Source organism: Phaethon lepturus, unplaced genomic scaffold, assembly GCF_000687285.1.
Source record: "Phaethon lepturus isolate BGI_N335 unplaced genomic scaffold, ASM68728v1 scaffold20974, whole genome shotgun sequence".
Taxonomy (NCBI): domain Eukaryota; kingdom Metazoa; phylum Chordata; class Aves; order Phaethontiformes; family Phaethontidae; genus Phaethon; species Phaethon lepturus.
Window position 1 is genome coordinate 78,817 of NW_010534265.1, and position 13,159 is coordinate 91,975.

General features: G+C 37.9%; 1 protein-coding gene across 1 annotated transcript in view; it reads right to left on the reverse strand.

Annotated features, from left to right (window-relative positions):
• Window positions 1–12,747, reverse strand: part of LOC104619558 (alkylglycerol monooxygenase-like) — a gene marked incomplete at both ends in the record, with an annotated part of 91,378 nt that extends 78,631 nt beyond the window's left edge. The window contains one exon of the mRNA XM_010285477.1: window positions 12,617–12,747. Within this exon, the coding sequence (XP_010283779.1) occupies window positions 12,617–12,747 (131 nt within the window). The remainder of the gene's footprint in view (window positions 1–12,616) is intronic.
• Between the last annotated feature and the right edge of the window lie 412 nt (window positions 12,748–13,159).

Below are 13,159 nucleotides of genomic sequence, written 5' to 3' on the forward strand. Positions count from 1 at the left end.
GAAAGTCACACATAACCCTTTTTTAATATATCAATAGCTTAAGTGCACCTCAGTGAGGGCCTAAGAGTCAGAAATAAGGTTGTAATTAGCACTATCTCTACACACAGGAGAAACTAATCTAGTTCTCAGATGTTTTGCTTTTTTTTGGGGGGGGGTGGTGGTGGAGGAATTATCAGTGGAACAACACCTTTGTGCAAAGTTGTGGAAGATTTTAGAAATCCATAAATCGTATTCATCATTGGAGGAGGACTGAGGGAATCAAATTCAGGGAACTTCAAATGGAGACTGCAGATGGCATACCTGCAAACCACTACTTGAGAGGTGGTAACAAACTATACATAGGGGTCACAGCCTTGCAAAACCTCAGCTGAAAGACTGTCACAGACCAACAAGTCTCTCTCACTGTAGTCTCACACTGAAAATGTAAGGAATGTCACTTTACATTGAAATCAGCTAAAAGAGTCTCTATGCATCTCTCTGTCCATGTCTGCTCATTCTTCTCTCAGTGACACTTCTCAATGCTACTTCTTCCCAAACCCTGCCTTTTTTTTTTTTCTTTTATTTAGCTAGATTAGTTTTTATATTATTTCAGTGACTTAGTTTACGGCATGGTCCCAAAAATATTTGAATCTGCAAAACTAAAAAAGGACATACTATACTCCTTTTTCTCCAAAGCCTTGTTTCACATACCTGGGAAACATTCCTGAAAACAGTCTGGCCATGCCCTGTCCTTTTGGGTAGCTGCACTGAAACACGAGGGAATCTCAGCAAATATGACTCGTTTCAGCTTGCAAACCATCCCCCATGCTATGACAATGCTATGCAGTCATGCTATATGACATGCTATGCAGTCACCTTCATATTTTTGCAGAGACATTCATTCAGAACTTTTATACTTCTGGAATTAGCATCTCTTCCCATAACTGTGTTTTGAATAAGACCAGAAGGAGCTTCTGTGCCTCTAGTTTCTCTATTAATGAGGAATAGTGTCAGCTGAAAATCCCAAGGTCCCAATACTAGCCTAGCAAGCAGAATATTATCTCATCCACCATTTTATCCTGAGAAACTGAAACTTTACAAGAAGCTGTTGCGCAGGAATAAGAGAACTAATAAGTTTTCCACAGCCAGCTGTCACATCTTACCTGCAACTCATTCCTACCTTTACTACAATCATCCCGATTTTTCTCTTGGACAAAAACAAAAAACAACAAAACCCATGAAGTTTCATTTCAACAGCTGGCAGATGAAGAATTTCTCTTGACTAGCAATGACAGGTGTATCTACCACTTCAAAACAACTTAGCTATGCCCACAAGTTGGACCATACACACCTGGAACATGTTTAATTTTCATAAGAGCTGTATTCTATAAATATTTTTAAAGAAGATTATATGTGTTCAAGCAGATTTTTGCAATTCACCTCATGAGGAATCTGTAAAGTTCAGTGTAACTTCTCAATCCCTTTCACAACAGGTCAGAAGGGAGCTGATATTATTCAAACACAAAGAAATGGGCATTTCTTAACATCTTTTCAATGACCAGGAAATTTAAAACACCTCTTGCAACATAGAGTATCAGTTATTATTAGGTACTGGTTTTTTACTTTATTCTTTTGCTTTTATTAACATATAATGCCTTTGCAGTACATCCAAAGATATGTGAACTGGTACATTTCCTCCATTTTTGATCAGCTTTCAGTATTTCACCCTCGAGTCCTTTTTTTTTTTTTTTTTCCCCAGGCTGAGGCCAAGGTGTAAAACTTCAGCTAACCCTGCAACACATTTTTTATATAAGTAATTTGCTGTATGTCAGAATTTGCTTATTCTTTCCTTCATGCTTGAATCACAACTCTACAGCATATAACACTAGCTGATTACCGTAATTAATTTGGAGTAATCAATCATATCACTATGCAATGCTGGAGAAAGAAGATTTGCTTAGCTAAGTATTTTTTAAAAATTTACAGTGTGATAGATAGCAAAGTCCAGAGCTTGCATTCAATTACAATTCTGAAAGTTCACTTGGAGTTTTAAAGGTTTATATTGCCCTTTTTTTCTCCCTCAAGTTCCATTTTCACTTCTTGAAAATACTGAAGAGAACTTAAGAAAACTTTTTCCTCATTTAAATGTTAGTTTTTAACCATAAATATGACAGAAGCAGATATGTAAGATTTTTGTCATCTAGTCAAATCTTTTGCATAAGGAGTAATAAATCCTAGAACAGACTATATAGAAAAACTTATTGTATACATTGCATAAATGTATCTTCTTGGATTTTGAACATTTCTGCTGAAAATTTTCTTACTATGTGCAAAGTATGTTAGGCAACTGTTTTGACTTTGAGAGAGTGTTCGCATCTCCTTGTTTCTAAAGTTTATACATACTTTACTCAAAGGTGATAATATTTGTTTTAATAAAGCGTTTCCCCCCTTCTCCTTCCACTAGGTCAGATTATGACTTCCTCTAATTAAAAAAGTCCAAGAAGGAAATTCTGGGAGATGAACTCTCCATGTGGACATGAAGATCTACTTATGGTAGATCCCTATGGGATAATGAAGGAGGGAAAAGGTGGAGGAAATTCAATTGGAAGAAAGGCAGCTGCCTCTTTTCAAAGAATACAAGGTCCTGTTTTGCTTCCTCCCACTCACAAATGCGCTTTAGAGCCTGAAACCAAAGTTTTAGGAAACCCTCTTCCATGGTGCCCAGGACAGTCACCAAAAGGGAAAAGTGTCAGAGACAGTAGCTGTTGTCTCTCTTCTGAGCATGGAGGAAGATCTGTGTATCAAAAATGAAGACCCCAAGGAAACTGCCTTGGCTGTCACCACTACTGCAGTCACCACCTCACATCACGCTGGGAACCGACCTGGGGCTCCTGAGCTAAAAACACAAGTCTACAGCTGGACCTACAAAAGCTCAGCTCTCAAGGGCTCTAACAGACTTGCATCCTTGGAGGTCAGACACAGAGGGAAACATGTTAAGACACTGTGGTCACAAGGTTATATTATCATTAAAAATAGTGAGATATTACTAATACAGTTTCCCCGGGTTAAATAAATTCAGTTTTCCTAGCCTGACTCAAACTAAATGAATGTAAAGTTTCAAAATGTTGAACAAAGGCAGTTTCCCCTCAATAATTTGAAATTATTCAGGCCACATATGTAACAGCAGGATACATGAATAATTAAATGCTCTGAGCGCCTTTGTTTCAGAGTGGAAAGTATACGGATTTCCATTTCCAAAGATACTCATAGAGCTTTCTTTTCCAGATGAAAAACTGGCTCCAGTCACAATTGAAATAAACATTTTGATAACATGATTTCAGTAAAGAGGAGAAGGGGGGAGGAGGTAGAGGAGCCTTGAAAAAGGCCCATTTGCAAAACAAAGCAAACCTCCTGCAACTGAAATCCCCTTTTATTTCCTGTACAGGTGCCAGGTCTTGAACAGACACCCAATTTATTACCTTGTCAGCTGACTTATTAGGGTTGACACAAATCGAGCTGAAATATGCCTGACATACTGCAGTCAAGCCTTTTTTCACGCTTTAGCACAAAGCCAAACTTTCCACAACGTGGAGGGAAAGGGAGAGGGAGCTGCGGGAGTTCTATTCCCTGTTTTCTATCATCAAGACGAATATGATCCTCTCCCATTCTTAAGATGCAAAACCAGTCATGAAATAACCCAAGGCTAAAAAATAATTCACCAAAATGATACAGCTGGGAAATGATTATCAGGCTCTGGAAAGCCCTTGATTACAGGAAATAGCACCTATATTTTGAGAAAATGTTCCCACCAGACAAAAGCTGAATCAAAGCCTCTCCTCTTCCTCAGGATGGGTTTCTTCTCTGCCATTTTAGCCTAAATAATGCAAATCCCCAGTTTTCTTCAAGGAGGAAAAAAAACCTATCAAATGCAAAATGAAGTAAAATAGAGGTGAGTTTGGTACCCCTACTAGCTGTATTATATGCATTATTGCATAATGTTTTGTCTGACAGAACTGACCTTCTCTTCACCAAAACTATTCCTATTGCACTTTATTTTTTATCCTCTAATTTAGGACAGTAATATTAATTTACAATAGTGGGTGGAATAAAAAAATGAAACAAAAGCTTTTCGACTGACAAGAGTCAGTGTTACACTTTTTTATTATAAAGCCCAAGTCCTGTCCATATAATTCAAGTAACTTGTTGTTTATCTTTGCTCTTTCATACATAAATAAGCAATCAATTAAAAAATCCAGCACAACTTATTTTCATGGGAAGTTCCACTGCCTTTAGTGATATAATCCCTGGTAGTAACACGTTTTGCCCTAAGTTTATGCAAGGTCTTCTGGTAAATTTAATTACATGTGATGTTTAAAAGATTACAAATCCCAGTTTAAAAACTTCAGTACAGTTGAGCTTCTGGCACTGTAGCTTACTCTTCTTCCTTTCTAAGAATGGAAGTTATATTTCTTTAAACCTATTTATACCTGCCCAGCACACTGGGCAGTAAATTATGTTCTGGTAAATTCAGGACGTGCAATAATGGGAGATTCTGGAAGGTCGTCTTCTGTGAGGCAATGGACATGACTTTTCAATATTTTTATAAGTAGCACCATATAAGTGTAATACAAATGCTTACTTAGTACCTTTTTCCAGTAGAGGATCGGATTCTGATCTCTCTTACTTGATTGTTCCACTGAAGTCAGCAAATTTGCATTACAGTTTAAGTTAGATTAGGAACAAGCTTATAATATTCTCAAAGGTCACATATAAACAAAACTAATGAGGAAAGTGGAAAGGGTATTTTGCTCAACTCAGATTAGTTCCTCTGAATTTATCTAGAATTAAGGAACTGGTAACAGATGACTGTTCCTATGTTCTATAAAAATATAGTGAAATAACTTCAGTAAGGAAAAAAAATTACATGAGAATTTCTATTGAACTGCTTTGGTCATACTTCTGACCTTTCAAAATGATAGTTTGTTTTTGTCAGTGATATACACAGTAGTGAAAATCTATTCTTTTCAGATCTGTAACACTGATTTACAGAATCATTAAAAGACATTTTTCCCCAGTTTCCACAACTTCTAAGTGTTGACCCAGGAAACTAGGTTGGCCAGATATAAAAATGCTACCCCTGTGCTCCATCTAGTGGAATAGTAATTTAAGCTTAATGTATCTTTTAGCAGAGAAATGCTTCAGTCAGCAGGGTACTCTACACAGGAGCAGTTCCTTAGAGTTTTTTCAAAATGCATGCAAACTGACACAATTTATCTTAAAAAATAATGAAACATGGAATAAAAATCTACACAATATAATAGATTTGAGAAATTGGTATATCTTGTGAGCTACAGAGACTACTGAACTTAATTAAGAACATGTTTCCAATAAGGGTAAATTAGCTCACAGTCTGTGCTTTCAAAGAAGAGCACAAGTATATTTGAGAACAAACACTGACAGCTTGTCTTTGTTTTTAAAAACATGGCAGGTGTAAAACTGGGCTCTGAGATTCACGAGTGGGTGATCACCAAGGCCCCACTGTATAGAAAAAGGCAATATTTTGCATTCTGCAAATTGCAGTGTCTGTGTAAGAGGTTACAACCTGAAAAGAGTAATTGGCTTCCTGACAGGCTCGTGTGAAATACAGCAATCTCTACAACATTATGGTAGGTAGGGATTACCAGTTGATTCAGTCAATTAGTTTGAGAACATCCCAACTCTCTCTCCCAAATCCTTATTTTTAATGTTTGGTACCTTATATATCATTTCATTAAAAACTCCAGAATTTTCAGCTCAGAGTTCTCCCACACCTTGAATCCTGTGTTCAGTTTTGGGCCCCTCACTACAAGAAGGATGTTGAGGTGCTGGACCGTGACCAGAGAAGGGCAACGAAGCTGGTGAGGGGTCTGGAGCACAAGTCCTATGAGGAGCGGCTGAGGGAACTGGGGGTGTTCAGTCTGGAGAAGAGGAGGCTGAGGGGAGACCGTACTGCTCTCTACAACTACCTGAAAGGGGGTTGTGGCGACGAGGGGGTTGGTCTCTTCTCCCAAGTAACCAGTGATAGGATGAGAGGAAATGGCCTCAAGTTGCGCCAGGGGAGGTTTAGATTGGATATTAGGAAAAATTTCTTCACTGAGAGGGTGGTCAGGCATTGGAACAGGCTGCCCAGGGAGGGGGGGGAGGCGCCATCTCTGGAAGTGTTCAAAAAACGTGTGGATGTGGCGCTTCAGGACCTGGTTTAGGGGACATGGTGGCGCTGGATTAATGGTTGGACTTGATGATCTTGAAGGTCCTTTCCAACCTTAGTGATTCTGTGATTAGTTATGACCAAAAAGTAGCACTCCATGCACGCCCGGCTGTCTAGAGCTACTCATTGGTCCTCCCAGGCTCTGCCAGCAGCTCTGCCCACATGGCTGCTCTCCAGCCTGCTTCAAACAAATGAACCAGGCTAGCAAAATTCTATAGTTGAAACCACCAAAGGTAATGCTGCTGATATACCTGGGAAGGACTCACCACTGAGAGAAGTGGAGTCAGTAACAGGGGACTGGGGAGGTGGTGATGAGCACCTGATGGCAGGCAGGAAGCACTAGCATCTTTACTGTGCACAGCTGGATTTGGACTTGACCAAGGCCACAGCATGATTTACACAAAATTTATAAAACTGTGTTGAACTGATGCAGTGAGAACACAGTAACCCTTGTGTGGATTAATTATCCTAACATTTGCTGATTTAATTCCACTCAATTCATTGATGACAAACCATATAAAAAATAAATAATTAGACCAAACAAAGATTGTTCATGTAGACAGTCACTGCCAGGAAGTTAACTAAACTGATTTAGAAAATCCCCTTCCAGAGTCAGGTTTGCCTACTGAAAGTGTTACCAGCTCCTACTCTACAGCACTACCCCCTTACTGAAACTCTTTATCCTACTCTGACTGCTTTACCTACAGAAGATTAGTGAGTTATTTCAAAACCTGTTTTTATGACAGAGCTGTGAGGGTTGTGACCCTTGGCAAAATGTGGGAACAATTAGCAGTGTATATGGGACAGTGAAGCCAGTGGGGTGGCTCTTATGAAATATATAACTACCTAGTGCTACCTGGAGAGTGGGAAGAATGGGGAGGTGAGTAGATTCTGTCTCTTCAGGCTTGTTACCTATTAAAATGCTATTTTTTTGAAAACATCTATTGACAGGTAGTGTCTTAAATTGCCATAGCTAGCTGCTGCAGGCATGGTCACAACGGCAGGCTCAGTGGAGCCTAAGCCAATCCAGCTCTTGGCTGCCCCATTCCCACTCGCCTCTCTCTCAGCCTTAAGCAGATACTTTTTTGCTCCCATAGTGAACTGAAACATCTCTGCACAGGATCAGATGAGCACCTGAACCAACACAGGAGAAAGGGAAGACTACGTAAATGAGTATGCGAAGTACAGGAGCGCAGTAGCCAGAAGTTAGGTTGGTTTAGGGGCATGGCATGGCACGGCAGGTTTACTTGCCATTTAACCAGGTTAAGTGATTACCTTTCCAGTTTAGCCCCATCTGCTCATCACTGCCCTAAGTGTGGTGGTTACCAGCCCTCAGACCTGCCAGCATAATTGCATGCATAGCTGCTCCCTGACCTGGCTCTGTCAAAATGAATGCAGCTGAGCTTAAACACCTCTTTTATAGTTCTTGGGAGGCTTTTGTTTCTGCTTTTAGCTGGATCACTTTGTCAGGACCAGGTTAGGGAGCAATTAAATGTGCAGTTATGTTGGCAGATCTGAGGGGGCAGCTGGATCAGAAGCAACACATCTGACCATGCTCTAAATAAACATCTGTCCAAAGCCTTAGTCAAACAGATGTGGAGGAAAAAAATGTACCTAATAAGTCTTGAAGTGGAAATATAATTTATGAGAACTGCATGTATCAAATTTTCTTCTGAGAGATGCAATCACTAATTTATGAGATGATTATCATTTTCTACAGTCATACATGAAGTATCTAGTAGATACTTCAGGAAACCAGGACACACTTTTAGTAGATAAACCCATGCAGGCAAGTATTTGTTCTGTCAGGACACTGCCAGCTCCACAAGGTTGTAAACAGCTTGCACCAACTTGAACCACGTGCATTCTCATCAGTTCTACATATTGCCACCAGTAAGAATTGAAAACTTCTTGTTTCAGACTGCAATTTTACATGTTCTAAAGTCGATAACTCAGTAATGCTACAAAAGAATTGAGTATTTCTTATCCTGCAACCCTGATGGCTTTTTTCTAAGCCCGTTTCTTGTTCTGGTAGACAATTTTGCGCAGTAAGAATTAATGCAGGTGAATACAATGGGGGGTGTTGGACCTGCTTGCTGGGCCACTTCAACACAGGACAACACAAATGCTGATGCTGGCAAAAGGTGCAGAGGCAGGAATGAGCAACCAGAAGTCAGGCAAAAGTGCTTCATTTGGCAGCAGTACTGATCTAACATGTACAGGAAACTGCCTCTTCAGTCTAACTTCTGGAAAAAAAATATTTAAAATCCAGGTGACATACAAAACTGTGAACCACACTGGTTTACAGGAGAAACAGGATTTGTACTCCTTTGATTCAAATATTGCTCATCTGCAAATATCTTAAGATGCATAACAGCATCAAAAAGCTTTTTCTCATTCCTTTCTGATATTCAACAACAATTCAGGGAACTTTAATCTCCTCTGTTTCAAAAACCAAAGTAAAGAATGTATGAAAATTGTAATGTTCTCTTTAGAAATGGAGAAGTTCATTGCAGACTTGACTGATAAACTCTGTGTTAGACATCTATATACACACACTCACACACATACTGTATGACTGTGTTGCAGAGTTGAGCACTAAAAATTGGCAATTGAGCATGACCATAAAGAATGGAGACTTTCCCAACTAGCTTGAAAATGTACCTACCTCAGTTATCCCCCAAACACTTTTTGACTTGATTTATGTTCTGCTGCTTTAAAAGGAGAAATGGGCCAATATGAAATAATGCACATACTTGTATAGTGGATATTTATACCCAAAATAAACTTTCTCTTGGGAGAATATTTTTAAAGCAGCATTTCAAGTCTCCTGGCAATGGTTAGTTAGAAAAGTTATTTATTTATTTATTTAGAATAAACGTTCTCAGAAATTTTTTAACCACGAACATTTAGGATGCTAGGAGTAAGCTTAGTAATTCAAGTATCTCCCTTCCCCCCAAATTACTTTTCATTGCATATAACATTTAGTATTCATACATGCAGCAGAATGCATAGTATGCATTAAGGCAGAGAAAATTATATTTAAGAAATGTATGGGCTATTTTAAAAGAGACGATATGTACGCACAAAGCAATTCAACTTACTACATTCTGTTGAGTCTAATGAGCCTAAAACCAAAACACATTGCCTTGTCCGATTAGACTTTTCCTCTTGCACCTACATTTTTAATATTTGGCATACGGATATCAACAATTTATGATTTGCATTTTCTCCAACAATGAAGTAAGAAACACTGAATAAATACCATTTTCCCTCAAGATATGTAGTACTTCTGTTATAGAGACTGTGAAATGGAAAAACCTACTCAGAGACTCAGAGGCCGAATACAGTCTGTGACTCCTAATTTTTTCATTAAATGTAAAGACCTCTTTTCAATGATGCATCTGAAGCTTCATTCTAACTAATAGACTGAAGCCCACCATTTTAGATTCAACCACAGATTTTTTAAGGAAGTGGCAAACCATTGCTGCTAGTTGAGAAAATGAAAATTAGTCCCTGGGAGAGGATACAATCAATGGTGTGTTAATCTAACCTTCAGCTGTTAATGATTTGCACTACTATTTCCCCTGATGCTGTGGGTTCTGCTGAAATATTGTTTTAGCAGTTTCTGTCAGCTTTCCCTACCTTTTTTTGCCTGAAAGACTGAAGTGAAAGTCTTAGCAACAGATTTTGCATGTGCTTTTTTCTTTTTTCCTGACCTAGTACTTTCACACAATGGAAGCAGAAGACAGAAGGGTAAATTGTTCTGTTTTTTTCGGTTCAAGCCTTTTTAGCCAGTCTATTATTCACAACAACTCATACTTACAAAACAAATGTTACACTAAGCAGTCACTATTATAGTTCTGATATTAACATGTGATTAAATAATTTAGAATGTCTGCATTTTGCCTGCTTCTTTCACATTCAGCCAGAAAGTTAAAAGCTTTACAGAACTCTTTTTTGGAAAGAGCTGTTGAGGATGGTCTTGTATTTCCAGCCGTGAAAACCACATAAGCGACCCGAAAGATACTTCTTGTACTGGCATAGCAATGAGTAAGTGTACCAATCCTGCAGATTTGCTTGATCCTGCAAAACTTGTGTCCTTAAGAGTCATTTGGTTCACTCAGTTGAAACAACCTTGCAAAATAATTCTTATCCAAAAGAAAACTGCATAGCCTGGGAGCCAAATTCTGCAGCAAAGTACTGAGTGCCAAAATAATAAAAGTACTCAGCACCTTGCAAAACTGGGTTCCACACACGCAACGCTAGCTTTCTTAGCAAGCATTTCTTCCAGGAATAAGTGGATCTGAAGCATTTTAGTATTCTTAAAATAAAGCCAAAAAGCCTTGCAAAACCATTCAAACGTGCTTCACATGTATCTCAGTTCCCTTGCTTAACTTAATCAGTCCTGAATATTTCAGATGAGAAAAGTCAGTATTTAGCATGGTAAACCTGTGAGGTCTGTGACTGTCTAGAAAATTTGGGTCTAGTTGAAAAAGCAACATTTGAACTAATTCGATTTAGCTGCATGCAAACTAGAGTAAGCCTTCAATAGGGCTGTGAGTTGGTGCACATAAGTCTAATGTATTGATAAATATTTAATTTATGACAGCTTAAAGTATAACTAAAAATTAAATGTTTCTCCTTCAAGATCATTCTCTCAAGTCATATTAAAAACAAGAAAATGATTTAAGTACAGGTTGTACAATAGCTGCAAAAACAGCTTCACAAAATTCTCAAATAACTTAGGTATTACTTTATGTTTGAATATTTCTCATACTGAATTTTCATGCGTCTTATTTCCAGATAGATGAAGAGTTTGGGAGAGTGTCTCTAAGTGACATTATTTATCTACCAAATTCCTTAAAAGGGTTTATCCATTATATTTACCAGTGTTAACTAAGATAATCCATCACAAGTTGTCTTTGTACTTAATTTAAGGGCACAGACATAGACCTTGTCAAAACTTCTCTTGATTAGAAAGTTTAAAAAACAAAAAAGAAGCAAACATCAAGTGTTCAATAGTTTCTATGCTCTTTTAATGTATTTTATCAATAACCTGGACTGAAAGAGAAGATTTCTAGTAAAATTTGAAATTACAAAAACTAGGGATCTGTAAGTAACAAAGACAAAATTGTACGGATTCCAAGTATTTCAGGATGCCCAAATGTATCATCCCTGTATTTCTGTGTGGCCAAATATACGAACATATTGCCTACGAATGAGCAATGTAAGCCACAGAATCTAAAAAAATATTTTGGGATGAAGGATGGCTCAAAGGACCTGGCATATATAAAGGGAGGAACAACAAGTAGAAATAGAGAACAAATGACTTCATTATTTGGCACTGATGTAGTAATTTCTGAAATATGGAGTGCACTTGAGACATCAACACTAAGGCGGCTGAAAAACTGCAGAGGATTCAGAAAAAGGACTGTGGGAATAACTGAAAAACTTTAAAATATACCATGTAGTCAAATTCAAATAACAGAAACTTTTCTTCATGTAATGAACTTATATGCAATTTGATGGTAATCTGTAAATTCATACATGGGGAATAGAAATGTAATTCCATTCTAACAGAAAAGATGTAATAAAATTTATCATCTGGAAGCCCGTATCATGCAAAGGCAGATCTAAAAACCTAATATTCCTTAGAAGCAATCATAGCTCCCGAAAAACACTTAGAGCAACTTACATAAAGAATTTGTTGGATTCCCTGTTACTGGATATTTAGTAATCCACAGTGAGTATTTCTTTAAAACACAATTATGTTCACCGTGAACTAATTCGGGTAAATCTTATGGCCTTTATGTTGGAGTAGATTAGATGATCATGCTTGCAACCATTCTCTCAAGCACTAAAATCTTTGAGAAGTCCACTTAAGTCAAACAGGATTATAACTGAGTTCAAAGAACGCTGGGTCACATGCATATTCACAATTCTATCAATCTGGATATATGCACACAATTTTATTTTTAAAGTCAACTTTTAAATAATGGACATGCTTTGGTTTGTTGTTTTTGTTTTGTTTTCTTCTTTCTGAATTTTAATTGAAGAAAACTCAGATTTTAACATACAGTCTAACATACGATTATGTTAGTCATCACTGTCAAGTCAACTGAAGTCTCAGAATCAGCAGAAGGTCACAGCCAAGATCAAATATAGACAAATATAACTGGAGCTGGAAAATATCCTGCAACTATCATTTAGCCTTACAGATTAGAAAGACATTTATACTCTTTATGCAACTTCATTTTAGCAAAGTAAGATCCAGATGCCTTGTTTAATCATTTTGGGTTAGCAATAACAACCTCAATATATAATTCTCTTTTCTGCCTTCTTAGTGATTAAAATACAACCTTAAGCAAATATAACATGTATACTTACTCTGGCAGCCGAGACAGGACACCTAAAGAAAGAGAACTTATGCCATCATTGATCCGGCCTGACAGCTTACGTTTCTGAACCCAGCTGACAGCAAACTCCAGCACGATAAAAGCAATGAAGAATGGAATACTCTGAAAAAGAGTTTGAAGAAAAGAAGTCACAACACAGACAGAATCAGATCCACCTTCCTAACAGCAGTTTATGTAGTTGGACATTTCTTGGGTTAGCTGGCACCTTACTAGCTACTACTGTGATAAAGCTCCACAAGGACTTTATGAATCAGAACAAGCAAGGCTACCACTTAATCCACCACACCAGCATAAATCCAGTGCACTAACCTCTTCCCACATTATTTTCTTTTGTATCTTCTGCACATAAATTGTTAGATGGCATTAAAACAACACACCAAAGTGTTTCCAAACTCATATTTGTCATATTCAAGTAAATCAGAGAGAGCAGCAACATTTGGGGACTCCTCTAGCCACAAGGTAAAACAGAATCTGCTTTCGATTTGATATGCAAGCAGTTTTTGAATGTGTTTAG